We start from the raw sequence: 26,372 nt of genomic DNA, 5'->3' as shown, positions 1-26,372 counted from the left end.
TCTACACCTTCATTTGACTTGTGGGAAGCAAAACAAAATTGAGAGGAAGAATGGTGGCTGGCTTGGGTGCTAATTCAGGAATGGGAAGTCTGTGTGTGACACCCTGCTTTGTTCTTACGTTGCAAATTCCAAGTAAAGGGTTCAAAGCCAGAAGCTTCCTATTTCTTACATATGTTCTTTGTTCGTGTGGTTTAAATCCAGAGCTTTACACACTTGAGTTATTCTGCTGCTGGGAATGTTGTCCTCGTACTGCAGAGCTGCCAGGCTGCATTGGGAGTGTTGTGTTGAGCTGGCAAAACTGGCTTGTAGTGCTTCAGTGACCCTTGGCCAGTTCTCTGTGCCTGAACAAAGCAGCCAAGCCAAAGCAAAGCCATAGCAGGGCTCCACTCTTCATCACTGGGGAGAACCCTACTCTTTTCCTGAAATCTGATAGGGCGCTCTCACAGCTCCCTTTGCTTTCTCACAAGGCTGCTTCTCCAGGAGCACCAGTCTGGGATCCAGAAAGACTCTCTGCAAGTTGGGCAATGGCCTCAGGCCTCTGCACTGTGGTCCGTTCCTGCTCAGTCCTCACTGCTGTTGATAGGTGGTAAATAGCTGACTTCTCAGAGGCAATTGCTTCTGACCCTGGAGGGCTTGCAGATCAGATTTCGCATTAACCCTGGAGTTTTATTCTTGAGCATTTTCACTGTGTTTGCACTCGGAACCTGTTTCTTTCAGCACTCACGTGTCTGTCAGTTTTTCCTGTGGTGTGAGCAATTCTGGGCTTCTTGCCACATCTAGAGCCAGAATTTCCAAGCATGCGGAAGGCATCATTCTTACTGCAGTGTCAGAAACTGCCAGAGCACAGCGCCCTGACGCACCTGCAGGCAGGGAACTGATTGTTTACTGTGGGACCTTGAACGATGGATAAATGTTACTTTCATATGTGAAGGCTGAGCAGATGGGTGCGATTTTGCAGTTTGACTGAAGCTCATCTTTTCATGTTGAGCTCCATAATCTTTTATCTGCTTCTTAAGTGCCTGTTTCCTGATTAATTCAGGCTGCTTCAGAAAGTATTCTGAAAGTGCCTGATTAAAGCTTACTGTTGCTTTGGAACTTGGTGCTAGAATGCCTGTGTTTGTTGGGGCAGCAAGCCCAGCACAGTACACTCCCTGGGAGAGCTCTTGGCTTAAATTCATAAGCCATATGAATCACCTGACTAAGGGTGCTGCTTTTTTTTCCCCTCCTGCTCCAGGGGACAGATGATGACCTAGTTCCACAGATATTGTTTGGTTTTTTTGATTACTCTTAGGTGAGTTTTAATGAGGCATTTAGTGCAGAGGTACATACAAGGGAGCAGAAAGCTCTATGATGTTTTTGAAGTTCTTGAAGGCTTTACAGATAAAAAGAGAGAAAATCCTTGGCTTTCCTGCAGAAGTTTCTGCCCATGTATCTCAAAGCACTTTTTAAAAAAGTGTTATTATTCCCTCTTGGGAATGTGAAAACTGAGGCAGGCTGGGGTTGCTGACAGCCACTGACTCATCGGGGCTCCTGCATGATGGTCTGGCTATCCTGATGCCATGGCTCAGGATACCCAGGGGTTCAAGCTGAACTTGTGCATACCATGCATCTGATCAAACTGGAAGGGCCAGTGCCAAACATACTGGATGATAAGCAGCATCACGTGGAGTGTGTGACTTGTTGCTGCGTACAATTACTGTTTATATAGTTTCATAGAAGGAACTGTGCAAGCTCATGTCAGATAAATTTGTCTGGGCTGTTCTATGTGAGGCATGAATTCCATCTCTGGATAAGGGCTCTGTGCTGCTGACTCTTGTAGGAGACTGGATTTGTGACCTGCAATAGCCTTTGGTCTACTGCAATATGACTGCTTCTATTTGTGTGTCCACCATCCTGTGAGGAAACAAGTTGTGCTGGCTACATGTGCTGAGCAGAACAGCAGCTTGTGTTCTAGGTTAAGCAAGGTGATGGTTCATAGTGCAGCTGTTGCATCATACAGGCAAAATGCAAAGGTTTTCAAGAGATACATAAAGTATCTGATTAATAACCAAATAGTTATTAACCTGAGCCAGTAAAAACCACAGTGTTTTAAGCTTATATTTCATCTGCCACAGTTGAAGTGTGGGGTGAAAGAGAATCTGATTTTCATCTATTACTATTTGTAAATGGTTAACATCTGGGATGTGCCTGGGGAAAAAAAATCCAAACAAAACACAAACTCATTCTGTGTTGCTGCTTCACAGGTTTTCAGCCTACCTCAGGGAATTAAGAAAAAAAAAGATTATTCAGAGGATATTGTTCTGAAATTGAAACTTTAGGACCTTACATTGGTCCTAAATTGTGTTTTGGTGGTGAAATTTCATGATTTTTTGAGCAGGAGAAGCAAAGGTGAAGTGAGGTGGCTGGGGGCAGGTTCTTGTCAGGAGGCTTTCCTGTGCTAATAAAAGCCCTTTCTCAGTCAATAGTACAGATATCCTTTGTACAGAAATAATATTGACAACAGGAATGATGTGGGCAGGGCTACAGGCCGTGGCTAAAGCTTGAGGTTTCTGGTGTCCCACAAAGTCCTCAAGGTCAACGTATCCTTTAGCGTAGGCCTGGTTGAGTGGGGTGGTGAGGTCTGAGCCCAGTCTGTGGCGTAAGCTGTGTTGCTGGACTCTTCCCCTTGGTGAGCTACTCTGGAGAGCTGTGCAGAGCTGGTTAAGGGCTGATCTGTTCCCTCTGGGCAAGAACTGCTTAGCTGTGTGCAGCAGTGCTGGGGTTATGATTCAGTGTTCTGCAGTTGCACGATGCCACTTCTTGGGGATTTCTTGATGCTGCCTCTCATTACTGAAATACTGGTTTTCTTTTTTTAATCTTAGCTCACCTATGTGCTTGTTGAATAGGCATCTATGTTCTAGACTGCTCACTGATTCTAACCCCAGATCTGCGGTCCTCATCTGAGCTTCAACCCGTTGGATTCCAACCATTTTTAGGAGAGAGTAGGTGGAAATGGCAGCAGGAGAAGTAGATCAGACATCTGAGAACAGCCTGAGCTTTCCAAGGTACTTGTTCAGCCTCTGATTTCCTTCTCAGTGGCTGTGGTATCCTCTGTACTCCTTGTGTGACAGCTGAGACCAGCCAAATATGACAAAGTTGGGAAATAAAGGGGGTGTAAGCCAAGGAGTTTGGGAGACTAATACCTATTTTATTGCTTTATTTTCAAGACAGTTAAAGTTAACTGTCTTGAAAAGACAGAAGCTGCTGCTTCTTCCTGACAAGCATCAAGCCAGAGTGGGGAGAGGCTGATGGAGTTAATATGTTTTAAGGGGAAAGGGGTAAAAAGAGCAGGGAATTCACTGCTAGCAGTCTCAGGATTTAGAGCTGGCACAGAGAGCAGTTTTAGAAATGTGTAATTGTCCGTCTGTGTTCTTGCTCTCTGGTCTCAGCATGGCTCAGTCAGATATGCTGGACTCATAGCACGGAGAACATGTAATACCGTTAACTCTCCTTACTTTGTAATGCTTTCCAGGAAACTCAACTGATGAATAATAGGAAGGGGTTGGCAGCATGTTCACACTTCTTGCTAGGTGTGAATCTTGGTCATTTGTTTTGTGCTCATGGGGTTTTGGGCAATGCTGAGTGAAGGGCAGTTGCTTTTAAAATCAGGAAGAAAATCAGTAGTTTGGGTGTGCATCTCTCAGTGAGGTTTTAGGTAGTGTGGCACATGTCAGATCAAGGCTGATATGTGTGTGATGTATTCCATACATGGGAGTGTTTTTTTGGTGTTCTTTTTTTTTTCAAAAACCTGTGCTGTATTGCTCATGTATGAGTGATCAGACAAGTGACAAAGCCTTATATATGCAAAGCCCTGCCTTTTTTTCCAGGTGGATAAGCAAGTGATACACAGGTAGATGGGTGTTGCAGCTTAGATAGGAATGATAATTAACTAATAGGGGCAGAGGAAGAATCTGCTTGTAGTTTGGTGTGCTTTGGCAACAGTAGCAAGAAAGTGTTAGGAAAAGGCAAATTAATTTCAGTAGCCCCTTGAAAAGCCATCCCAAAGCCTAGCCTCTCTGAGGACTTTTGTTTCATGTTGCTGACAGTGGTGCTGGATGTTCATCTAGGGTTTATTCTCAGCCCTCCTTGGCTAAGGGGTTCTAGAGGAATGGATTCCATCCACTTTCCAGTGACCTGAGACTCTCACAGTGCAAAAACCTTGGCTTTTAAGATTTTTCCAGAAATTTGGTCTGAGCAGTAGGAGCCTGGAGATGGTGCCCAGGACCGTAAGACAAATCAAACTCCCCTGCATTGCATGGAATATCACTGTGACAGCTGTTTATGGGTGGCATTCTTAAAAGCAACTGGTTGCTTTTCTACAAACAAGCAGCAAAATGTAGATTTTGGCATAATGGAATGAAGGCGTCAGCCTGTTCCTGTCCTTAAACTATTGTTACTCTTGGAGGTCAGAGCATGCCTCAGTTATCCACAGCTTATATTGGCTTTTTCCAATTTCAAATCAACTATTAAAAACAAGCTATTGATTTTTTTTTATGGTTAGTTGGTTTTGGCTTTTTTTGGAAGCCAGTAGCTGAATATGTTACCTTTCAAAAGATGCTTAAACATGAAAGGGTCTTAGGGGCATGTTTTGATAACCTTTCCTCTGTGTGCATCCATTCCTTGATGCTTCAGATTTCCTTGGGGAATCCTAATGCTGTACAAGGCTGATTGGCACTCTCATGGCTCAGGCATGAAGTCATTAAGAGTGAGCAGGAGTGATGTTGTCTGCTGGTTCACCCACAAGCCGTTTGCCTTTCTCAGAGGCAGCTGCAGAAATGAAAACTTTGTTAATAGAGTGACACACTAGCCAGAACTCTAAGCCAGAGCATTTACTCCTAAGGTAAATTGTGTTCCTGTTTGCTTAATGTGTTTTGAGAAGGGGAATGGTCTAATGAACAGCTTCTATTTGGGATCTTCATTAGTAGCTGTGCAGATGAGGCTTCTGCTTAGAGGGGGAAACTGAAGCAACAGAGAGGCTGTGACTTTGCAAAGTGTTACACAGTAGTGCCAGCTTCATCCAGTTCATTATCTGGCATTCATCAACATGCTGACTCCTGTTATATTGCTTTATTACCATGCTTTTGAAAACCCCAAAGCGATGGAGCAGATGGGCATCTGAAAGTCATCTTACGCTTCTGATACTGCTTGATGCGTTTAAGGAAATAACTGATGTGTGCTGGTTTCATTTTTGCTGGTAATCAGTATGATGGAAAAGAAGGCTCAGCTGGGATTCCCAAAGGTGGGAGCGGTCTCAAAGCATCTCCAAAATGATGGCTTGGCCTTCAGATTAACTTGGGCATTTATAGGTCTTTCAAACCTGTGGTATCTAGGGGATGCATGAGCATTGGGAACAGGATGGCCAGCTGCATTCTCCCATCTTCATGCTCTTCCAAGCGCTTTCTGCCTGCATGGTGTGTACTTAATGTGGAAATACGTGGAAACATGTAAGTAAAGATCCCACTCTTTCCCAATAGGTGAGGGAGGAGGTGTTTCTGTACCTGGCTCTCGGACAATTCCCTGACTTCTAAAAATCTGGAAACAGAAGGAGCTTATGACCTATTTAGGTTTCTCGGGGGTTCTTTGGCTGAAGGGGATTTTTTGTCCCTCTGTTCATGACTTCGTCACAGGGGCCTCAGATCCAGTCCCAGCATTTTGCTGCTTGCCCTGTTTTCCTTGCTTCCAAGCTGCTGTGTCATTCCTGACAGCTCCAGGCTCAGAAAGTGCCTTTGATGTCTGGTGAGATGCTGGCAGAGCTGCTTTGCTGCCCTTGGGCTTTGGGTTTCCCAGGATGGGAAGTACAGCTTGCAAGATGGATTTTTATTTTTTTTTCTTCCTGTTAACTAAGAGGTTCTGGAGCAAGAGGATTTCTGTGTTAGCCTGAAGGGAAGGCAAAGCTGTTTGCTGTCTTACTGTCTCATTAACACTTTATAAACCAAGTCAAGCTTAGTCTGTCATTTTTCCCATGGGGTTATTTCTGCTTTGTAGTGTGTGTTGGCTCCTGTTGTGATCTGTGTAACCTTTGTGTCCAGTGTTCATAGCTGTAAGTGTATTTTGTACCTCTGACTCCTTAATACTCCTTCCTTCAGCAAAAGGAGAGATGCATTATGCATTATTGCATTGCTTTTTAGCAGTGGGGTTGCAGGGATCTATCTTGTGTTTGGTGTACTTGCAAGTCATAGTTAACAGGGTCAGAGCACTGTCATGCTCACACATACAGCAGCTACATCTGTTCACGTGGATTGCTCAACTCAGGGATGTGTTCCATAATTTGAAGTTAATTCTTTTGGGAGGTACAATTAAAAATTACGGGATGCCACAAAAGCTAAATGCATGGCAGAATTTTGAGGCAGTGTGATGGGGCTGACTGACGGAATAGTTATCCAGAGAGGCAAGCAGAGACCAAGTGCCTGGAGAGATGTAAAACTGGGGTGGATAACCTCCAGTCAATGGGGAGGTGAAGCCTTGTGCCCTGGCCATAAGTCGTCTCATCCATAGAGCCATGTTTGTTGTGCTCTGCCTATTTCAAGGCCCAGTGGAAGCTCAGTAACTGCAGTGCTACTTCCCCTTGGATTTAGAGAGCTGGTTGCAGCAGCAGCAAGCAGAAGCCCAAAAGGGGCCTGACAGTTTGGTCAGCATCTCAGGTGGCAGCACTGTCCATCTGTTTTCTTTACATCTGTCACAGAGTCTGTCACGCAGGAGATGATGGAAGACCGGTTGTTCCCTTCAAGGCTTATGAGGTCAGGATGTGGATGTCAAAAATTACTTTTTATACATTATTGATGTTAAAATATCGTTCATCTCTGTTCTCAGATGAATTGGTTTGAGGTGCAGCCTGGGCTGGTTGCTTGGACAGAGCACGCACGCACTGTGAGGAGCAGCAGCATGGCTTTTGCCTAGTGTCAGGAGAGCTCTGATCAGATTGGTTTCTGTTTAAAAACCAGCCAGCAGCTTCTGTGCTCATAAGCAGCCCACAAAATTATCAGTCACTCCAGCCTGGTCTTGCCGGTGTTGCTTCAGTTTCCCAGGGAACAACTTCTCCCACCTGGTTTGAAGGTTTGGAGAATGGTGTGTTTTTTTCTGAAAGGGAGAAAACAAATCTTTTACTTTGAAATAAAGAAAGTGCTGGGACCTATTAATTTTAGCTCTGTTTGCTTTGCACCAGGCAATCCAGGATAAAATAAATACATACCCAGTGGCAGGCAGATGTAGCCTGAAGGTTGAGTTGTGCGGGGACTTAATTCTCTCCTGGAAGGTGCTGAACAAGTGAACTCTGTGGCTTCAGGCTCTTGCAGGCTGGAGCATCTGCCAGTGCATCTGCAAGTATTCAAGGACAGGTTGGACAGGGCTTGGAAAAAGCTGCTCTAGTGGAAGGTGTCCCTGTCCGTGGTAGGGGATTGGAACTGCATGAGTTTTTAAGTCCTTTCCAACACAAACTAGTCTGGGATTCTATGATCTGTTTGTAGAAGGTACCCAGGACATGGCAGCTCAAGCACAGGAGTCTACCAAAAAAATACTCAGACAAAATATTCCTCTTGGCTCAGAAGGGATTAGGGGTTTTTTACCAACAACTGTAGAGGAGTTTTGCTTGCTCCTCAAGCGATCATTCCAGAAGGCTGGAGGACTGTTTAATGAGGCTAGACACAGATGGGGAATACTGGGAAAAAGAAAAAAAAAAAAGGATAATTAGCCTAATTTTTCCCCTACCTTGGTCTGTGATTCCCCAGAGCTAACAACATTAAGATCATGTGGAAAGTCTTATAATTGTGTCAGGCCTAAACTGAGGCAGGTTTCCCAGGTGGGGACTGTGTGTTCTGAGTACAAGTGGCAAAGAGCTGGCATTTTCCAGAGCTTCCACTCTTGCTTTCCCTTTCTTAGCATGGTTAGAAGGGATGGTACCTTTGTGCTGCTGCAATTAGGAATCCTAACTGTCTTGTCAGCTCCAAGTCCCCTTATACCACAATACCAGCATGTGCTTCCTCAGTCTGATGTGCATCAGGCCTTTTGAGGAGAATGCAGTTGTGTTGAGCCACACGGGTGTAAGTTGGAGGGATTTTGGCATTTGGGATGCACAAGGTTGCCATTCCACAGCAGTCTGTGGACAGAAGCCTGCAAGCCTTCCTGATGTGGCTGTCCTTCCCAGCTTTCCTTGTTCTGCCTCAAAGACCCTGCCTCCTTTTCCCCTCCCTGCTGATGCACTTCTGAAAGGGTTTCCAGGGCACCTTGCTGCTGAGCCAGGCGCTTTCCTAACACTGCACCCTTGGCATCCTTTATGCTAGCTCTGTTTCTTGCAGACAGGACTGGGTTCTGCTGTGCTAGAGCAGAGGCCCCTGACCACTGCACTGGGGTGAGTCTTGAGATGCTGGTGCTGTGTGCCAAGGGAGCAGGAACGGTATGCTGTGTTAGATTGGGACCCCCTTCACTCCTGGTAACTCTGCACCCATTGTATTATCAGAGCACAGGAGACAAGCTGGTGTATCAGGCTTGCTCTGCCACTGAACCAAAGCATGAAAATTTGGGTTTAACCCCCTTCTGTAGATTAGGTAGAGCTATGTGAATGGGGTGCTCATTTTAGCCTGTATTCCTCCTTCCCTGTAGCTGCTTAGGTTCAGACTTCTGGGAACAGATCAAACACTTCTTAAATTAGGATGCTACAGTTCAGTACTGCGTGTGCTCTAGGGAATGACTCTTGGGACAGCCTATGGGTTTTCTTCACATTCTTTGGTCCCCCGCCTGCACAACTGGGGCCTTTTCCATACACATAAATCACAGCATTTCAGTTGGAAAAGGTGAAGGGAAGGGTGACAAGTTCTTGAGTGGAAGTTGGAAGTAATGTATCCATACCTGGGGACCAGAACAGCAGGATGGGTGGGTTTGAGCATGCTGAAATGCTCAGGTGCCACTTTGAGCTTGGTTCAGATATAAAGCATCCTAAGTTAGGAGGACACCTGTAAGTATCAGAGAGACTTAGTGATCTAGTTTCTAGCATGTTTTCTTTATAATAACTTTATACATGGGAGACCTTTCTATTTTACAGTTGCACAGCATCTTCTACAGTAGCATTGTCAGTGTACCAGGCTCCAGCACAGTCCAGAAAAATTAATAACTTCTGTGTTTTGGAAGTCTTATTATGCAATTTAGTAGCATAGCAATATAATGAAATCTTTATGGGAAAGTGATGAGTGAGCAGTTTTGTGTGAGAATTACGGGGTCTGCAAGCGGGTAAGACAGTAGCTACTTATTTTGTTCCTGACAATATACTTATTTCTATGTTTATTCCTGGATTACAATATGTGAATAGCATCCCAGTAAACAGTCAGGCAAATAGTTATTTATCAAGTATTTAAAAGTGAAAGGTCTTGTAATTTTCCTTAGTAATGACTGTGATTTCTTCCAGCTGGATTAATGGCTCTCATTTCTCCCCATGTAGAACAAGAAATGTTTTGGTTTCTACATGGAGAGTTATTGTCTCCCATAATAATGCAGACCAGAGGATTTTTTTTTTCCTTCTTGGCCTGGTATCTGGAAAAGGTTGGAATATGCATAACCTGAATTAATACCTTATAAAAAAGCCCTTTCGTATTCTTTGTTTTGTCACTCCTGTGGAGTGGTTCACAAGTTGCTGCTGGCATCAGCCCAGCCTCAGAGCTACTTTTGTTTCAGTCTGTGGCGATGTAAGTGGATCTTGTGGTGAAATTGCTTTGAAAGGTCACTTTTAATTACATTTCTGGTGCATTCCTTTGTCCCCACCTGGCCAGTCCTGCAGGAACAGGTTACCTGGAGCTTTGCAGATGAGTTTCTGCAGTGGACAACTTAAAAAAAAACGTGCTAAAGAAGCTGCTGGCAGACCAAAGGGAGCAAAAAGGGAGTTACATACTGTGTCCAGCCATTGATGCTGGTATCCTGAGGTGGTGGAGTACAGAAGTATCAAAGCTGAAGTGTCTGTCATTGAAGGGCTGTGTATCATGTTGAGGAGCTTCATCAGGTAGAGGTTTCTCCCTTCTCACCTTTTCTGAGATTGAGCATTTTCCTTCTCCAAGGAGCATGTTAATTCTGTCAGACTGCAGGCTGGCAAATCCCTGGAGCCGTTTTTTATTTACATCTTGGTAGAGCAGACGTTTTCCAGTTTTGTCTCTGGTTTGGTGAAGGAGGCTGAAAGTACTCATGAGGTTAAGATCCAAGCTCTGCCACGAGCTTTGAAGACTTGCTGCCCACTTACAGAATCCCAGACTGGTTTAGGTTGGAAGGGACCTTAAAGCTCATTTAGTTCCAACCCCCTGCCACGTTTAGGGACACTTTCCACTAGACCAGGTTGTTCCAAGGTCCATCCATCCTGTCCTTGAACACTCCTGGGATTGTGCCTGTCCAGACCCTGTTAAGCTATTTAATTTCCCAATACCTGTAGGCTTGTGGGAGCAGAGTCAGTGATACGGTGTGCTTTCTCTGACTTCTGCTTCCTTTCCCAACCCCTCCTCTTGGTTTTACACTCTTCAAGTCCCAGAATTGTGCAGGGTTTGGCTGAGATCTAACCCAGGAGCAGGCCCTGTGGCTGTATCGAGGCCAGTGCAGAGGATTTTTTCCAGGTGTGTGGTTACTATGCTGTGCCTCAAATTCCTGCGTGCTCAGGATCTGCCTGATGTTTCTCATGACTGCTCATGTGCTCTTTGCATGCCTCCAGTGTCACAAGAGTGGAGGGGATGATGGGAAGAGGGGGGCCATGCCAGAAACCAACACTGCAAAGTGCATGAGAAATGGTGCTTCTCTGCAGCTGGGCAGGACATTGCACCAACTCTTTGGCTGCTACGTTTGATATTAAATAGACTGTGTGACTGTATTAATGGAAACGTGGCACTTTTTCCTGGGAGAGGTCTGTGGGGCATTCTGGCTGATGGCAGCACAAAGACACCAAGTTTATTCTGTTGAAGGAAACTGGATGTACAGTAACCTTTGGTGTGTGACTGCTGTTGCTGAGCACTGTGTGCAGTTCTGGTGTCCTAGCATAAGAAGGACATGGAGCTGTTGGAGAAAGTCCGAAGGAGGCCATGAGGATGATCAGGAGCTTGAGCAGCTCCTGTATGAGGATAGGCTGAGAAAGCTGGGGCTTTTCAGCCTGGAGAAGAGAAGGCTGCGTGGAGACCTCATAGCAGCCTTCCAGTATCTGAAGGGGGCCTACAAAGATGATGGAGAGGGATTCTTCATCAGGGACTGTAGTGACAAGAAAAGGGGGAGTGGCTTTAAACTGAAACAGGGGAAGTTCAGGTTAGGTGTAAGGAAGAAGTTCTTCCCAGTGAGGGTGATGAGATGCTGGCACAGGCTGCCCAACGAAGCTGTGGCTGCTGCATCCCTGGCAGTGTTCAAGGCCAGGACAGGACCTGGAGCAACCTGGTCCAGTATGAGGCATTAATGTCCATGGCATTGAGCTGGAGCTGGATGATCTTAAGGTCCTTTCCAACCCAAACCAGTCTATGATTCTATAATGATGTGTTTGGAATGTCCTAAATTGGGACAGTGCTGTAGCAAGGCTTTTGTTTCTTCCCAGACTGTTTTTCCCCACTTCCCACCTCTTTCCAATCTGATCAGCACCCACTTCTAAATACTCATAACATGGATTTGTCTCTCTCTCCCCTTGACAGCTGCTAATTTGAAAGGCATGTGATAGCACAGGGGGAAATGGGGTTAATCTACACTGGCAGGATCAGGCAGAGAAGGAGGTGTACAGCACGAGAATTTATTCTTATTTCTGAACATGCCTTTTCCACCAAATTTGCAGTCTTCAGAGAAGGAGAAATGATTTCTCTAACAGTTTTTTCAGATGCTGTCAGGATGGGGACATGGGTGCACTAGTTGTGTGCAAGTGGGATTTCAGGGCATCAGTGCCTCCAGGCTTAACAAACAGCTCCACAGTGCTTCCCTTGAAGCTCAACCCAGCAGTAAGCCTGCTGGGTCTGCAGCTCCTTGGGTTTTTCCATGTCATCAGCCAGTTCCTACATGGAAGCTGCAGTGTTGGGTTGGTGGGTAGCTGGCAAGCAGTGATTAGCCTGACTTGTAACCAGGGCAAATCCTGTGACTAATGAGGATCAAGGAGCAAGGGAGCAAAATTATTAGGTTGGGATACCAGGACAACCTCATTAAGAGCTCCTGAGAGTGTGGAAAGTGTGTCACTGGAGGCAGGTGATTGTAAATGAGGGGCTAAAGTAGCTGGGATTTTCTAACAATTACTGAGTGTGTTTTCTAGAGATTCGTTCTCATGTTTGTAACACATTCCCTGCTGTCAATGCTGTATTTTTTGAAGTTCAGTATTTTGCACCCTCAGGGCCTCAAACAAAAATTAAGTAGAAACTGAGAGCAGATTTCTTCATTCTATCTAGCCAGAACTTTTCCTCCCATTCCACATGCCTGGAGCCAGTTTCTGTGCTCTGATTTGGGATGCAGATGTTGCCAAGCCTGTGAGATGTGGGTGGCAGAACAGCTGTGGCATAAGAGCTGCCTCACTGACCCACAAATGTGGAAATCAAGAGCCCAATTAAGAGCCTGGAATTGCCCCCAGTGACCTGAGCAGAGCATTTGGTAGCTGCAACTGAGACAGGCCTGCTTGAATGAACGGACATTCCTGTTTGTTTGAAGAAAAAGAAAATCCCTTCCTCCCTCAGCTCTAATTAACTACTCTTTTACTTTTTTTTCTGCCATGATTATAGAGGGTTTGTCACTGGCATGAAATCTTAACAAGATGCCTGTTCTTCAGCCTGAAGCTGATGGAGGTGGTGTGGGGACTTCTGCACCTCTTTTCTGTGTTTCCTTGGATTTTTGTTTCTGTTGTTGTGAGTACAGCTCTTCCTTATCCTCTGGTTTGTCTCCTTTTCCTCCAACAGAGTGACTAAAGAAGTGGACTCAACCTCAAAAGAAGCTAAAGCTTTTCTGAAGCAGCAAGAGAAATGGCAGTCAGGAGCTCCGACTTCCTTCCCAACAGTGTCTGGGTGAGTATGTGGTTTATCTGCCCAGATGCAGACCCTTAGTGAGCAAGACAGCACTCAGCATACAGTAAACCCAGTGTGGTATTTAAGCTAAGGGGTAATTGTTTTCTGCAGGATTTCAGGTGGCGGGGAGGGAAGTGGGGGAAGCAACTCATGAGTCTTCGTGACTCACTTTGTAGGTTCAAGCTTGACTTTCTCAATCCTCATAAATCATTCTTCCTAATAAGGAAATATTGTTTTGAATGTCTTGAGCAGACCGATGAAACTGCAGGTAGCCAAGGAACATGCTTGGGATTGTCTGCAGTTCTTTTGACAGGTGCTTCTTGGGACCATAAAAAGCCATGACAGGCTGGGGTGTGGCTTCTTATAAACTTTCTGGGAGTATTTGAATGTGAGATTCTTTTCTCTTGTTCTCTAATATAATTTTGACGTGGATTTATCACTTTGTTCAAGCTCTAACACCCAATTCTGAGACTATCATGCTTGTCAAAGATGCAAAGAGGTCAGGTCTCCTGAGCATGCTCTCTGTGGTTCTTGGTGAGCCTGGGAGATCCCCTGCCTCTCAGGAATAGAGGAGATGCTTCTATGTTCCAACAGTAATTTTTAGGTCAGTCGTTTATATTTATATGACATAAGCTGCATATGATTTGGTCACATAGAAACAACACCCGTTAAGTAAATACATTGTTTTTCCCATCTGCTGAAGAGCAGTTCTCTGGTGTGAGTTCAGGCTGCCTTTCCCCAAGATAGGCTGTTACTCAGTTGCTGCAGCTGGATTGTTGTTCATTTTTCCAGCTGTTTCATAGCTTATAGTTAGATCAGGGCAATGAAAGCATAGTAAGTGTGTGTGTGACTTGACAGTTGCTGCTCCCTGAGATGAATGACTGCATAGATGAGCATATTTGTCTTGTTGCTGTTCTTGCTGCACAAGGGTTTGTCTCTGCAGAGGGCATTAATTGTAACCTATGTGTTGTGTTACATGGTTTTGTGCTGGAAAACTTGCCTTGACCTGGACTGGCACTCTTTATTCAGTCTGGGTGGGCACAAAAGGGTTTTGGGTGGCAACTGAACCTGGGACACTTCCTTGCTGTGCATACTGCTGGTGGTCCCATCCCTTCAAACCTGCCTTCCAGTTCCTCCAGCAAATGCCCTGCTGCTTTGAGTGCAGGTGAGTTTGGCTGCCCACTGAGAAAGCCCCACGGGCTGCTCACCTTCCTACTGTCTGAGATCAAGGTTTCCTCCTGTGTCTTACTGGCCCAGAGGAAAAGGTGGGTGGCCAGTGGGACTTCACCACTAGTCATTACCAAGGTGCATGGCTGCTTAGGCTGGAGATCTAGTTGCTCAGGAGAAATAGCTAGAGCCCATTTTGAGTTAATACTGTAGGTATCTGAAGTGAAGAATCCACGTCAATTATGGAAAACATGGAATAAAAATCATTATAAGAAATAATGAGTTCAAGGACTCTTAACTTTCCTCCAGTGTGATTATTTTGGAGGCAGCTCAATTAGGTGGTTGTTCAGTTTGCTGATGTGTGATGTCCTACGGACAGTTGCTTGCTCGGAACATGAGGTGGCCTGGCTGCAGGGAAGGAATGGGAAAAATGCCCTGGGCTTGTTTGTCTTACCTTCTTTCAGAGCAGCAAACCCTGATGCAGTGCAGCTCCACCTGTCTTCCATCTCCTAACCTGCTGCAGAGTGCAGTGATAGTACAGCTGAAGTGTAGCAGTCACACTTTGATTAACATGTGGAACAGCCCAGTGCTCTTGAGGGTCCAGCAGGAGACCATATGGGACAGACTGACCAATGTGTGCCCTCTCGTGCAACAGTGCTCCATGGAGTTTTCTGCCTTGGGATGGTATCCAAGACTGATTCCTTAGGCTGCCAGCAAATATGCTTGCCTTTAAACTTCAGAGGGTGCTTCCAGCTGGGAAGTCAGCCAGGATATTTTCAGGTGGGAGAATTACTAGCAAGCTTGCAGTGTTTCTTAAAGCCATAAGCAAGTCCCTTGTGTTACAAAAATTACAGAGGTCAGGTTGTAGACTGGGAGTCAGCTATTGTCCAAGCCCTGCCCCTCTGGAGCAAACAGCCACAAACCTTAGTGACAAGTCTGAGCAGCACCAGAGGACTGACAGAATTTGGTGTAGCCTGATGGCTCTTTGCTGGTGCCCCTTAAAATAGAAGTTTTGGTGGAGAAGGTGCATTTCTGCCTTGTACATTACAGGAGAAGCCCCAGTCTGGGGCAGTATCAACAGAAGGCAGTGAAAAACCTGTGATTTGAGATCCTAGATGTGCTGCTGGACACCCACTGTGCTGTGAGCCATTGTCAGCCCTGAGGGGCTTTGTCAGCTATTTAAAAAAGAAAAAGAAAAGAAGAAAGCCTTGCCCTGTGTGCAGGGCATTCAAGCAGCTTAGAGTGGCCTCTCCATCTGGCTTTTCTTTCTTCACCTTGGAGGCAGCTTGCATTATTTCTGAATGCAGCCAGCCTACCCTGCATTTATTTAATTTTCCTTCTCTAAACAGACAGAAGTAATCCAGGAAAGTAGCCATCACAAAACCAAACATCCAGCTCCACATCTCCACATTAAAAACCTTTGTAGCACAACTGGTCCAGGGGAAGAGATGTTTGGGGCTGAGAGTGCATTTCCTGAATGTGTTTAACATCCATACCGGATGTGCTATAAAAAGCTAGATTTGTGCTTGTGAGGGACACGGGGGTGGTTGGAGAAGAATAACTTAAGCACTTGGCTGTAATTAAAGCCAGGAGGACAAAACAACCCACCCGGTTCTTTTCACCAGGCTTTGCTAGAAATGTCAGAAGCCCTTGGTTCCCTGGGATGCAGTAGTTTCCCAGCCTTCACATTATTCCCATCACATCCCCCTGTGACATCCAGCTAGGCAATGGTTTGTCAGCAGTGGGTGTCAGTTTGTTGGAGGGGTTTGAGGCTGATGCTGTGTTCCGTTTGTCATGCTCTTGGGTTGTGTTAGGCTGTTGCTGATGCTGTTAGCGGTATTGGGTGTGATGAGGGGATCCACTGACCCCTTCTAATTTGCTGTCACAAAAAAATTGGTGGAAAGCTTCTGGCATTCAAAAGAAGCTCTCCACTCACCCCACTTCTTGCCTGTCTGTTTTAGGGCTTGTTTCCTATCCTTATGTTGCTCCAGGGCCTTTGGGGGGCAGCAAGAGTAGCTCCTCGCTGTAAGTGCATGACCTGATGTGGGGGTCAGTTAGGGCATCATTGTGGGCATCACTGGAGCTGCTTTATGCCCCTCCCTGGGCCAGGCAGGACCTGCAAGCTGGGTTGATCGTCCTCTGTGCTAGTAATCCTATTTTGCAGCCACCATTTCATATTCAGAGGATGTTAAAGCAAATAAAATCCTCCATGCAGGCTTAGAGCAGAATGACTGTGTACATGTATTTGTGCATATGTGACTTGAGACACAATGGCGGGGTTGAGCTCCAGCCTGAGAAATACTTGCAGAGACCCAAGTCCTGCACTGGGAGTGGCGGCTGGCTGTCCATCACTCCCTGATGTGTGTCAAAGCACAGCATAGGAAACAGTGCTGCTGTAGCAGTTCTGAAAATGAAATAAAAATGTAGTTGGTGGATTTTATTCGAGATTCTCCTCTAGGCATCTGTTTCTACATGGCCTGAACAGGAGCCAGGAAGAAAAAGGAAGGTTCTTCACTTGCTTTTTCTTGCCTCTGCTTATTATCAAACCCATTTGTAATTAAGTGTGTACCTGCTACTCAGCCCCACTTTAGCTTTTCTCTTTGATTATGCCTGAAATTACAGTGGTGGATGTGTGACCTCCTAGGCCTTTTCATGCCTTGTAGGCTGGTATAAACACAGAGCAAAATTTGCCTTTGATACAAGGCACCACTCCCACAGAGTTCTGGATGTGTGGTGATCACCAATCCCCAGGGCTGAGTTTGGTCTGCAAGGGTTTGGACCTGGGCACAAGACCCAGCAGGAAGAGGCCTGTCCATCGTGGATGCATTCCTCCCCATGTCTACTGCAGAGGAATTCGTATAGACTGACCATTAAATGGTATGAAAAGCTTCAGGCAGTTGCTTTGAGAAGTCATTTACTCTGCTGCATGCTAGTGTTGGAGTGGAGTATTAGGAAGATGTCTGTTCATGGCTTCTCTCCCACATTCAGTGTGCAGGAAGAGGAATGGTGGCAGTCATTGTGGGAGGATATGGATGATGGGAGAACCTGGAGCCTGTTTGCAGCATCCCAGCCCATGACTGCTATTTCTAAGCTAACCTTGCCCTCTAGCCTGGCTACTCCTAGGAGCTGCTTTGCATCCAAAGCTTTTCTTTTGCTAAAGCTGCTCTTTCTGCATGAGTTGGCTCAAGCTAATTGGATTCCTCTGCTATCATGATGAAAACTGATTACTGCTGAAGTGAACACTGGTGAGACAAACACAGGGCTTTCAGCTTCTGTAAACCTAAGATCTAGAGCAAGTGCTGCAGCATTCACATGCCTCCAGGGAGCAGGTTCATTTCACAGCAGTCCCATGGCTCTTTTTCTCTTCAGAAAGCAGGAATTTACAGTCCAATTTCAGCTCAGCATCAACTGTAAGCAGCTATTTAGCTAAAACTCTTGCACATTTTGCTTGTATGGGGTGAATAAGGGTGCAGATAAAGCAAGTAATCAAGACCTTTGGAGGAGCTGGAGGTAGGCTTTTTCAGTAGTCACTTCAGCAATTGAATCGCTCTGTTAGTGATTTTAAGGCTTGTTAGCTTTCTCCTGCGCTTCCTTTACTGGGCTCCAGAGAGTGCTGTTTTCCCAGACGGAGACATCCAGCCCCCTTGCACCATAGCCAAATGTCTGGGTGTGAGTAGCACATGACATCTTTCTGTGCACAGCAGGATGAACCGGCCAGGGGCAATATTCATGTGCCCTAGAGCTAGTTTTACTTATTTCCTGTTCATATGCTTTGATTGTGAAAGATAAATGTGGTGGTAGCTGTTCCAAGTGTGTAATTTCTCTTTAGGTCTTAGATCCTTTGTTGGTTTTATTTTTGGTTTAATTATTCATTGTTAGTGCCTATCTACTGGTATCTGTCTATGTGTATCCCTTCCTTGAATCAACATGGTAATGACGCTGGGTGGGGGTTTTTTTTAGTTTCTTGGTTTGATTTGCTAAGGGGGCTGAAATTAATTACCCCATGGGATGAGTGTTTGTATGTGTGTGGAAGAGGTTTGTTATTAGGAAGAACGATGGCTGGTTCAGTACTAAAGAGAAGGGTTTCCATCAGCTGTAGTAAATAAGATGGTGGTTGCCACACACTTGTAAAGCATGCCAAACAACCTTACCCTCTGAACATCTGCCTCCCCTCTTGATGTCAGTGTGGACTGAGGCTTTCAGCATCCCATGAAGCCAGACCCCTTGCAGAGCCTGCACCAGTGCAGAGGCTGCTCTTCAGCTGCCACAGGGTTGGCAGCAGCAAGGGCACCAGCGTGGGCTTCACAATCCAGTTGAGAGGCAAAGTGAGTCAGTCTGTCCAAGCTGTGAACATGGCCACACTGCTGGTGAATCCTGTGCTAGGGACCTGACCACTGCTTGCAGACAGGCTTATCCAGGACTGCAGTCACCTCTGAGCTTAGCTGGGGTGGGAGAGTTCTGCCATTTTGGGTCTTTGCCCCTTCTCTGAAGTTCTGGCTCTTGAATTTAGATTAAGCCTTTTCTGATAAGAAACAGAGCTGCAAGTGTGGGAAGTTTCATACCCACTCTCCCACATGCAAAGCAAAACATGCACTAAACATCCTTTTAAACTAGTCTCTCAGGAGCAATCCTTTCTTATTCTCAGGCTAAATGAGTCAATACTTTCTGCCCCAGCCTCTCTTTTGCAATAGAAATTAATGAGATTCTTTAGCTCCATTCCACACTTCCCTGCAGCCATGCCAGCACTTGGTGTGGTTGCTTTTGCTTTGGGCAGTGACATCTCCTCGGAAGGAAGTTGAGCAGTGGCTGTACAGTCCTGTGCCTTGCTTCAGTCCTCTGTCTTAATGTGGCTAGGCTGGATCCCTGAGCCAGACTAAGTGGCATCAGCTGTTTCTTTTTCTAGTCTCATTTGAGGTTCAGAAGAATGGAATCTCAGCTATTTGAGGACTTGTATCTCTAAAGCATCTGTCTTATAAAATACAAACAACCCCCTACCAGTTGGGGCCTTTGATAATTCCCCAATGAAAGTTGTGAGGCAGTTTTCCCTTAGGGCAGTACAGGTTTTATGAGGCTTATTTTCATTTGCTTTCATCTCTTAGATCATGCGCATTTCTCTTTCCCCCTCTGTGAAAATGCTTGAGGAAATAAACTGCTAATGGTGAATGAAGCAAGCTGTGTTTTTATTCTGGAGCCCTTGTTAGGTTTCAAAGGGAAATCCCTGAATCTTCCCATGTTAGACTTGGTCTGGTTGGAGCAAGAAGTGAGAGGGGCAGCCTTGCTTTATGGTGAAAGACTGGGATTGTAGTTGGGTTTGAAGAACTCCTGTTCCCAGCTGTGCCATGGCTTGTGGGTGTGTCTACTAAGAAGATTTGTTTCCACTCCTGTCTTATTTTGCTTTTATAGTGCTTCCTTGCATATTAACTTGAGCTGCACTATGTCCCTTGAGTGTCTCCCCCATACCAGATGCTTGTTACATCCTCTTGCTTTCCCACACTCATTTTTCTCATGTCAAGGAAGAAGTTCAGCTGAATCATTCTTTGTAAAAGATGAACCAGAAGTAAGGCAGCAGTGGTAGTCAAAGCAGAGCAATGCTTCCTGCTTTCACACAGTACTGTTGCTGCAGGCTTTTCACATACTAGTGGCTTCATTCATGGAAAATTACATACTGGTGGCCTCATTCATGGAAAATTAGCACACCAATATTTTCCAGCACATTTGTTAACGAAAACTTTGATCTGCATGCTAGGTTTTTAGCCTTGTGCAGGACTGGGCTTAGAAGACAGGCATGCCCAGGCTGGTTGGCTTCGTATCAAGGTGTGAAGTCAAGCAGTTAGGGTTGGTTCCCAACTAAAATGCTCATTTTCTCCTTCTCTTAAAGGAGATGTTGGTGTGACTCGGAACTCTTGAAGAACGCATGGTCTCTCTTCAGAGCTCCAGCCCTTTGATTGACAGCTGTCTCGCAATGCTCTTTTGTGTCCAGAGAAGGCCTGAGAGAGATTGAGCAAGTGTCTGCCTCCAGACATGGGGACTTCCTCTGCTGGTTTCTGGCCAGGAGGATGGTTAGCATGGCTGCGGTTCACTTTGGCTGTTACCTCGTGTGGAGGTGTCAGAGCCCCCTAGTTCTTGCACTCCCCTTATTATTCCTGTGCAAAACCCTGAGCCTTGAGTGACCTGGTGCACAGGCTGAGCTGAAAGGGCACCTTAAACAATCTCAAGACTGTCTCAAGCTCTCCAGGGTGCTCTAATCCAGTCTGCCAAGCCATGGAATACCTTATTTCCCTATCCAAGGAGTTTCAAAGCCTTCCTGATGTTTTGTGTTACAGCCCAGTCTGCTTTGCCCTGGAGCCCTTGCCTTTGCAGAACGAGTGTATTCCTTGGGGCAGTTGCTGTACCGAGGGACCCTCTGCAGAGGCAGATAACTGGTGTTGTGCTGGCAGCACATGTCCCTCTGGGTGTATGGGGATGTGTGTGAGATGCTTGTGTACACACTGAGGCGGCGAGTGGAGGGAACTGATTTGTTTGAAGTTTCTGTTTGAGACTGCCTTTTTTTTTGGGGGGGGGGAGGGGTATCCCAGGGGAAGTTGTATTTTGTGTCCTCTCTTCTCCTAGCATCTACTAGCAGCTCTTCCCTGTGAGGGTGCTGAGGCCCTGGCACAGGTTGCCCAGAGAAGCTGTGGCTGCCCCATCCCTGGCAGTGTTCAAGGCCAGCTTAGACGGGGCTTGGAGCAACCTGGTCTAGTGGAAGGTGTCCCTGCCCGTGCCAGGGGTTGGAACTGGATGAGCTTTGAGGTCCATTCCAACCCAAAGCAGTGTAGGATTATCAGCAAATAACTGTGGCTATGAGTTTGATCCAACCGTGTGAGGCAGCTTTGATACCCTTTTGTGGAACTCATACTTCAGCACTGTTGCTCTGAGCCTTCAGGCAGCCGATGGACAATACAGATGCCTGTTCTTGAGAACAATGATGGCATTTCTTGAAGTAGCAAGTCCTGGGCATGTGCAGGGCTGGATTGTAAATCTACTGGATTTTGTCCCATTAAGGTGCAGGCCTGAGAGAACAGGCTGGCTTGCAGCACCTATGAATGCAAGAAACTTGCACAGTTTAGAAAATACTAACTGAACGAAAGCAAATGGCTGTTCCTCAGGTGCTTGGTTGTTTTGCCTTGTGATTGAGCATGCTGTGTGTCACCAATATATGTAATGTGTCAGGAAGTCAGTTGAGATGCTTGTTTAACAGCAAGGATGGGGTTAAAGCGAACCTGCAGAGGCTTGCTGATTGCAGCTCATGGCTTTCATAATGCAAAACCAGTGGGAATTCAGCAACTTGGTCTCCCCCTACCCCCCTTACCACTATTCTAACCTTCCTGACTCATCTGGAGCTGCATCCCTGCTCCTACAGCTCACCCAGGGATGCACTGCAAAAAAACAGCAGAGGTGTAATGATGGGATTATTAAATTTCCTTGAGAGAGCACTGAAAGAGTAATTTTCCAGTGTGGTCGTGCTGTTTCGTTACACTCTGGCTGGTATGCAGCATGCCTGCTTCTTCATCTGTGACCTGCACATTTCCCATTGCAGGCTGGCTGAGGAAGCAGCTGGTATATACCATATCTCTAACTCTCTGGAGACTGCTATGCAGGGACGTCCTTGTCTTTGCCGTAGGCTCTGGATGATGCACAGCAAAGTTGTTTAGGCCAGAAAAACATGAAGGTTTGTACAGCATGCTGTACAGCACTCTGACCTGTGCTGCAGCCAGGAACAGTTCCTGCCATGTACTCCCTGCTAACAGGGGGGTCTTCCTGTACATCACATGGTTTGCATAAATGCTAAACAGACAATGCAGCCTAGGGCCTTTTGTTGTGCAGCGTTCACTTTAAGGACAAGCACCATCCCAATATTTTTCCTAATGTGTAAAATCCCATCTCCCTCCCTGCTGTTTGCAAGAACCCTTCCAAAAGCTGGAAGGGCTCGCTTTCCCACTCACGAATACACTCAGGAGCCTCATCAGCACTGTTTGGCTGTTTTTTGTTTTCTGCTTCCCAAAGTCAAAGAAGAGTGTGTAGCATTTGTTTTGGAAACAAAACCCCTTGCAGAGAATTACATGGCCTCTACAAACAGATGGGTACAAAGCAGGTTGTGAGCTTTGGACTGGCTCTTGTAGTCTGTACAAGATAGCCGTTCTCTCCTCACTTTGTGGTTTCATGGCCACTGCATTTAACAGGACTCTTAAGAAACCTTTGAATTTTTATTATGCCTGTGAGACGGTGAAGATGCTTAGCATGTTTCCACTGGTCAGTGCTGTGTGAAGTGCTTGGTAGAATATCTGCGCTCAGACGGGTAAGGTTTTTCTCCAAAAATCTTTGGAGACTTTTCCCCAAAATCTTTGTGAGTAAAAGTGTGTTCTGAACATTAGGAAGAGGTTGTTGGTCATAGCTGTTCAAGAGACACTACAGAGCTGACTCTCTTCAATTTCCTTTGTTACAAACAAATGTCTCCTGGGGAGAGAAATTGCCTTCTCCCTTGTCCCTTAACACTAGATGGGCTGGATGGGAAGCAGAGACAGCTGCTGTTACAAGGAGTGCTTTCCTATCTCTCCGTGATACAGGAATCCTTTGCTCAGTTTTGATACCTTCTTTCTTCACGACGTGCCATGCTCCTGTTGTGCCAGGTTAGTATGTGTTTGTGCTGCATTGTCCTTAGCTGCTGAATTAATCTTTAACAAGTACAGGTCTTAGTGTCCAGTCTGGAGGAGCTTGGGAGGGACAGCATTAGCACTATGGGCACCTGGAAACAAATAAATTACTGTTGTCTTTGACCATGGGATTTCTGGCCATGCTTTTCCTTTATGAGGCAGTATTGGTAGGACTGGGAATATAAATCCATACAGGCTCTGCCACAGGTCATGGAAAACCTTGAGTGTGGTGTCCTGGAGCTTAAAACCTGGGCAGAAATTGGCACATTCCCACACTCACTTGTCTTTGTGCCAGAGCTTCTGCTTTGCTTGATATGTGACAGGCTGGGAAGGAACTGGCAGGATCAGCCACTGCAGTTACAAAGTCTTCATTTTCTGTATCAAATTTACAAACCAAGGGAACCTGGAAGCTCTGAGGGAATGTTCTGTCTAGGATTCCCAAAGCAAACCCTGAAGTTGTCTCTTCTCCCATTTGCTGTGCTTTTCCTCCCCCTTCCACACCTTGTGTGTCTTATTGTAGCCTAGATGGCCAGTTAACATAACCCCAGTCTTTACTGGGCATTACAGGGCATAAGCCTTAACTAGAGAACTGGCAAGGCAAGCCAGATTGGCTTCTCAGCAATCTCAGTCTAAGAGTGACAGGGAAAGCTTTGAGAGTGCCTGTATATTTGTTGTTGGTGGACTGGCTTTATAGTTTACAGCTGGGAATAGTAAATGGAGGGGAAAAAAAAACCCTTCATGCTATGCAGATTTATTGCCACTACCTGCTCTATAGGACAGATGGTTCCTGGAAGAAGATCCGAGCCTTTCATCCACTGGAAACTCTAGAAGCTTGGTAGCTGGGGGCTCGGTGGGGTGAGTCCTAAACCCTGCTTATGTTGGGATGGGACTTTGGTCAACTTGTGTACCTTTTCACCAGTTAAAGTCACACTAGAAGATTATTTGGAGTCATATCTGTTCCTGAAATAAAAGGAGGGCTTTGCTATCCAAAAACTCAGGTACCTTTCTTTGCCAGGAGCTGTGCTTCGCAGGAGGAACTCCAGGCTTTAGCATTGTTCTCTAGGCAATTTGAGCCAAAAGAAGTGAGTTTGAGATGTGTGCTGAAGGTACCACAACTGTTACCCAAGCTTTTGGGTCACCTGTCTTACAGCACTTGCTTTCCGTGTCACCTTTGTGTCTGTTGGGTTTTATGTGAAAAGTCTGATTGTACCTGGAAAGAGGTTTCTGGTGAAACGAACAGACAAAAAAACTCAAACAAACCCTGAAACACCTGTCTGAATTGGGCATGTCCAATGTGACAGGCCTGCAAAACAGCTCCTTGGTCAACTACTGTCAGCTACATCCTCTGCCTGACTGCTATAGCTGAAGGCAAAGCTCATCAGTTCATCTGGCCTCAACTCCTGCACAGCATGCTTCTCCTCAGGCACCCTCTGCCAAACTGGTGGACTTTATTTGGCCTTTCTGATAAAGGATTTCAGCTAATCTTGAGTTGGAGACCTCAGTAAATGAAGAATCCTTCCTTTTCTTTGAGGTTAATTAACTGTGGTAACTAATTGTTGAACAAATTGAAGCAGTTACAAATATACCAGAACTTCCCAGAATACAGCAAATTGCTTGAACTCTGCTCTTGTGGATTTTATTTCAGTGTCACTAGGACATGGTTGTGTTTATGCCTGTTTAATTCAGAAGAGACTCTCAGTGCCCTTGTTGCTCTCTAGCTCTCTCTAGGTGTCTGTCTCTGTATTTGAGGATGCCCTGTGGCTGATTTATGACATTTAGCAGTTTGACCAAGGGCAAACTCCAGAGATGTATAGCTGTGAGTCATTCATCTTTGCTCCTCATGCTTGGAGATAAATGTCAGGCTGGATGTCAGCTGTCTGGCCAATGCATGAGTGAATCTGGTTTCATATGTGCACCTTGAGCCAAGAATACATGCATTTATTTTTTACTCTTTGTTATAAACCTGGAAACACAGACTGTGCTGGAGGAAGAAGGCCTTTTGGTTTAAAATATTGATACCAATATAACAGGGCTGTGGCTGTGACATCTGGGAGCCCTGAAGCATTAACTCAGAGATTATGCTGAATGCTCTGGGGAATTCACTGTTGTACAAAGTAAAAGAAAGGGCATTGCTAAGTGGTAGCATGCTTCAGATGCAGAAATAATGGACAGGGTCCTCTTGAGTCCACAGGCTGTGGATATGTGGGGCTGAAAATGGGAAAGATTCATACTGAATCTTGGGAAGAGGTCCCTGACAGAGTTTTTTATTTACTTTGATTTGTGATGTAACTGGAAAGAAAGCAGCTGCCCAGAAACCCAGATGCCTGTGGATTGATGGCTGTGGAGGAAGAGATGAAGACCTTGTTCCTTGGAAATGTTGGAGGCATGGAGGGTTGGATGTGGTAGGTCGTCATCATCTCTAGAGCCTCAGTGCAGAGTGTGCTGAGTAGTTCTACTGTGTGGTTCTTCATTAGCTAATCAAGCTGAACAGTCATCCAGAAGGCACAAGAAGGGCTGAGATGCTTTTTAAAGTAACTTCCAGTGTTTTTCTTATCTTTCTGGTCCTTTTAGGATTTGGAGCCACATGCAGAGTTAATACAGTCAGACCATGCTGGGTTTCTTGTGTGTGCAATTGTCCCTTCCCCAGCAAGGCACTCATCACGTGGCTTGTGAATAAACTGTAACAGGGGCCCATGGACCCCTGAGCTGGCTCCACGCAGAATGTACCTGCCAGTTCTTGGAGGGCTTACTGGCAAAGGCAGACCTTTGTGCAGGCTGAGCTGTGCTGCTTCCAAATCTGAGCTGGCTTTGTGCCTTGCTGTGCCTGGTCTAATAAGCTCCCTCCAAATAGGATTTGCTGGGTAGTGCCTGTTGAGGCATGCAGGCTGGCTGCGGAGCAACGAGCAGAGATCTAATGCTTTGTCTGGGCATTGCAGACCCCCTTTCTCCCCTTCTGCTGTGAGGATGGAGAGGTGGCTGTAGGATATGTTCTGCATCTCAACACCAGCTTTTACATTAACTAGTTGTAGTAAGTGTGTCTACAACATAACTAGTAGTCGATGGTTATTGAATTTTTGCAGGCTGTTCCAATGTAGAGTTTAGCTCTTGCTGAGAGAAGTGTTCAAAATACAGGGGTCATTGTTGATGGGGATAGCAGAGAACATCACAACACAGCTGGGACTCATCCAGGCAAGGCAAAGCTGTGCAGGAGAGGACTCACCTTTTGTCTTCTGCCAGAGAGGTCTCAGCATCTGATGCATCAGGTAGTGGTGTTTGAGCATGTTGTCGTGAGTTAGTGTGCATGCCTGCTGCATACACTGCCCTATAGAGTTTAAGCACCTTAGCATGTTTAGTTGGAAAAGGAAAAGCAAGCTTATAAAACTTCAGGATAGCTATCTTCATGTAGAAAAGCAAACCACACTGAGAGGCTGTGAGGGACAGGAGGGGGCTGGTAACTGAGTCACTTAATTCAGCTGCAGTTTCACTCAGTGTGGAGAGAGCAAAT

At 45.8% G+C, this 26,372-nt stretch overlaps 1 protein-coding gene across 1 annotated transcript in view; it reads left to right on the top strand.

Moving 5' to 3' along the window:
* CFDP1 (craniofacial development protein 1) overlaps window positions 1–26,372 on the top strand; it is a 66,516-nt gene that overhangs the window by 6,917 nt on the left and 33,227 nt on the right. Inside the window, exon 5 of the mRNA XM_031051977.2 lies at window positions 12,906–13,010. Within this exon, the coding sequence (XP_030907837.1) occupies window positions 12,906–13,010 (105 nt within the window). The remainder of the gene's footprint in view (window positions 1–12,905; window positions 13,011–26,372) is intronic.

Source organism: Melopsittacus undulatus, chromosome Z, assembly GCF_012275295.1.
Source record: "Melopsittacus undulatus isolate bMelUnd1 chromosome Z, bMelUnd1.mat.Z, whole genome shotgun sequence".
Taxonomy (NCBI): Eukaryota; Metazoa; Chordata; class Aves; order Psittaciformes; family Psittaculidae; genus Melopsittacus; species Melopsittacus undulatus.
This window is presented reverse-complemented; position numbering and strand designations above follow the sequence as displayed.